At 37.6% G+C, this 4,114-nt stretch overlaps 1 protein-coding gene across 1 annotated transcript; it reads left to right on the top strand.

Moving 5' to 3' along the window:
- Positions 1-2,524: 2,524 nt before the first annotated feature.
- On the top strand, positions 2,525-3,273 carry LOC145001611 (uncharacterized). The gene has a single exon (XM_078960971.1). It carries the CDS (start codon positions 2,630-2,632, stop codon positions 3,041-3,043), a length of 414 nt encoding a protein of 137 aa, XP_078817097.1. The 5' UTR covers positions 2,525-2,629; the 3' UTR covers positions 3,044-3,273.
- Positions 3,274-4,114: the final 841 nt, after the last annotated feature.

Raw genomic sequence — 4,114 nt, forward strand, 5'->3', positions numbered from 1 at the left:
AGATCTAACCTCCCCAAGCTCAATAAACACGTAAAGGTTCGAACTTGGTACTCATACAACATCCAAATGACACTATTTGATGATTTGTTCCCAAATACAACACTCTAAGTTCATTTCTTCCATAAACCAACATAAAGCAAGATGGATAACCTCCTCTGGACCACTATGGGTCCAGATCTGAGGCCTAAACATGATAAGGGACCTTGTTCTGAACAAATCATCCCAATAAAGGGCATAGGAAACCCTAGATCCATGGATGCTTTAACAAAATAGAAAGAGGGTCGATATGCTACTCAAAGATGATGCCCTCTGCTTGAAATCCACGAATATGCAACCTCTTTGGCCTCCTCCAAGTTGGAATCAACTTCTTCTTGCAAAACAATCCCACAAAGGTTCAATAATGGCTTCGTTTCTCTCATAAACGCTCAAGCACTATAAGGGTTGCTCTCAAGGGTCTGGTAGCCGCAAATGGTGACTATAAGCCCCTTTAAATAGGTCTCAAACCCCGGGCATTAGGGTTTCATTAAACAATGTGGGCTCGCCGAGTCCGCCATTAAATCAGTCTGACCATCTGTGCTCCTACTCGGCGAGTCTGAGCGCCTACTCGCCGAGTCTCTCTCCAAAAACTCAATATTAAAGCATAAAATAAGATACCTGGGAGTCCGGATGTTACACATCTTACACCCAATTTTATAACAGTTTTTTCAATTATAGCATTGTATTTTAAACGATTATATTATGTTTTTTTTTCAATCATATCACTGTATTTACACATATATATACCACATATATACCAAATACACATACATTCACATACATACATAATAACATCCTATTTATTCCAAAACCACATACTTTCACATAATACATAAGAGCATCAAATACACATACTTTTACATACATATACCACATATACATCAAAAACACATACATTCACATACACACATAATAATAGACTACTTATACCAAATACACATACTTTCACATATATAGATAATAACATCCTACTTATACCAAATACACAAACTTTCACGTACATATACCACATATACACCAAACACACATACGTTCACATACATACATAATAACATCCTACTTATACCAAATACATATATTTTCACATATATATAGATTATAACATCCTACTTATACCAAATAGACAAAATCTCACATTCATATACTACATATACACCAAACACACATACATTGACATATATACATCAAACTTACGTAGATTCACATATATATATCAAATATACCCACAAATGTCAAATTTCACATAATTTATACAACTATACATATTTTGCAATTAAACTCGAAGTTCACAGTAAATAGAAGTAAATAGAGCATGTGGTGACGGAAATCAAAGAAATGGTGCAGTAGGAGCTGTAGTCGCTGGTGGTGATAGCCGGGAAACTAAATCAAAAATTGAAATTGACAATTTTTTTTGCAATTAATCATTAAAATAAGCTAATCGATGTTACATAGAAAAATGGAAAGGGAACTAAGTTGAAAATACGTACCGTTGTCGGAGTATCGTCTTCAGTCGTCGAAAATTCGTCCTTAGTCGCTGGTGAAACTGACAGCCGATATCTACTTCACCATGGCTGGAATTCCTCAATTTCGACAGTGATGATGCTTGAATGCTCGCGAATCGACGAAGAAGAGGGAAATAAAAAAACGCAGAAGCAGATGTAGGTAAACAGAAACAGAAAAGGAAAAGGGATTGATTTTTTTGGTTAACTGCGTCGACCTTTACCGGCGTCGCAAGGGGCTTTAGCTGCGACACTTATCAGTAGCGTCAGCACTTCAGAGGGAATTATTGCCGCGCCATTTATTGAATATTTAGCGCACCGTTTATTCCATATTTAGCGGCGACGTGATTATGTCTTTAGCGGAGACTTGTCTCGATGATATTGGATTTGTGTGTTCCATGAGTACCCCAAACATTGGATTAGAAACACGATCCAACGGCTGTAGTTTAACAGAACGTGAAAATGTGGATCCGTATCATTGACCGTTAGGGGTGACAAATTGATATATTGCTACTAAATGACCATGTCGCCACAATTAGTGATGCTGGTAACGGTTAGTAGGGTCTGATTTCTCGGTTATGTATCTATTAATGTTGATTTTCAAGAAAAAATAATAATCAAGGTGTCTAATTGGTGTGGTCAACCACAATCTTAATAAACCACAGTCTTCATATATAAGAAATTTTGAAATTTCAAATCGAACTCGAATTTTCTTAAGATTATATGAAAAAGACATATCAATCTACCCAATGAACTCACACTGGTGCTATCGTAAAGAACAAGGTGTTGACTTACGACTCTTACCATCTTAAATTTTCTCTTCTTTTCATACACTTCTCCCGCCACCTAACTCTGATTCCATGCAACACTATTCAATTCCTCACACAACCAAAACAAAGTACATTAATTCCATGCACCTCGTTAATTTACTCTTTCAGCCATTACAACTGTCCACCACCGTTTCTTTTCTCCATAAATAGCCACCTCCACCACCACCTTCCATCACCTCAACCATCCCCTCGGTTTTTCTGTGTTAGTGAGTGTGTGTCTAGAGAGAGAGAGTGTGTGTGTGTGTGTGAGAAAGAGAGATAGAGATGGTGAAGTTGTACTTCGTAGCAGTTTGTGCACTTGTACTTTTTGTGCAAAGCAATGCAAGAAACATGCCCACGACCACCCTGAGTGACAAGACTCCCACCACCGTTGATGTAGCTACTGCCACTGTACCAAGTGGAGGAGCTGGTGTTAAAGACGAGAAGAACTTCATCGCATTCGGTGGTGTTGGTGGCTTTGCTGGTGTAGGTGGAGGTGTAATTCCAACACTTGGTGGTGTTGGCGGGCTCGGCGGTGCCGGTGGACTTGGTGGTGCAAGTGGGCTAGGCGGTCTTGGCGGTGCAAGTGGTATTGGTGGTGGTGCAGGTGGGGTCGGTGGTGCTGGGCTTGGTGGTCTTGGCGGCGGTGTTGGCTTAGTTAAAGGAGGTGGAATCGGAGGCGGTATCATAGTTCCTTAATTGTTTTAGATTTTACCGTTATTGGAGTGGACGTACGTACCACATATTATTGCATGTCAGTTTTTACTCTACTTTTCTAGTACGATGTCATCCGTATGTCTTTTTGGCCGTTTAAGTTTAAGGTATGGTTGTTAGGTGCAGGGTTATGGGGAGTTGTTACTTGTGATTTACTTGTTCTACGTCTCTATTATTGCGATTTCAATATTTTATGGTTCTAATATTATGATTAACACATCTATTTATCTATTTTCGTTTTATGCAATAAGCAAATATATATCACGCAAATGAATAGTCTTGTATATTACAAAGATTCGAATCATAGTACACCGGTATGGCCGCTTATGAAAATTAGCGAGTAACGTATGACATATTTTTTAATTTTAAGTATTAATTAATTAATCACGCAAACAAGTCTAATTAATGTATGGACCGATTTGTATATATAGCCAATTAATGTAATTTGTCTTCTCAAATTGTTCATTTACTGTGGTTTTTAAGAACTTCATATCAGATCTTTTAACGGCAGTGATTCGTACACAACAGTTTTTTGTCATACACAACAATTTATGCATTATAGAGTTGTACAATACAACACTTTAAAGCATAAATTGTTGTCTACGGAGAAAAAATGTTGTGTATAAATCAGTTCCCATCAATTTTATTCTATGAATTACATTAAAATCTTACACGTATGTGGACAATTTTCTCCATATCCAGCTGTTTAATTACATCCGTTAAACGATAACAATTTCTTTGTTAATTAAAAGGTAGATCAATGTGTTATGGCTTGTGACCAACCTTGGACTAGTTCACTGATCATGTGTCATTTAATATGATTTTAGGTCAGGAGTCAGGAGATAACCACTGGGTGTGAATTGGCCGGGATTAGGGCTGTAAACGAACTAAACGAACACGAACAAGGTCTTGTTCATGTTCGTTAATTTAAGTTAGCCGAACAACAAACAAACACGAACGGATAAACGAACGATATTTTCTTGTTCATGTTCGTTCGTTTAACAAATTACTTTGTTCATGTTCGTTCATTTATGTTCGTGAACATGCTAAACGAAC

This window comes from Lactuca saligna, chromosome 6, assembly GCF_052625555.1.
Source record: "Lactuca saligna cultivar CGN05327 chromosome 6, ASM5262555v1, whole genome shotgun sequence".
NCBI classification, from domain to species: Eukaryota; Viridiplantae; Streptophyta; class Magnoliopsida; order Asterales; family Asteraceae; genus Lactuca; species Lactuca saligna.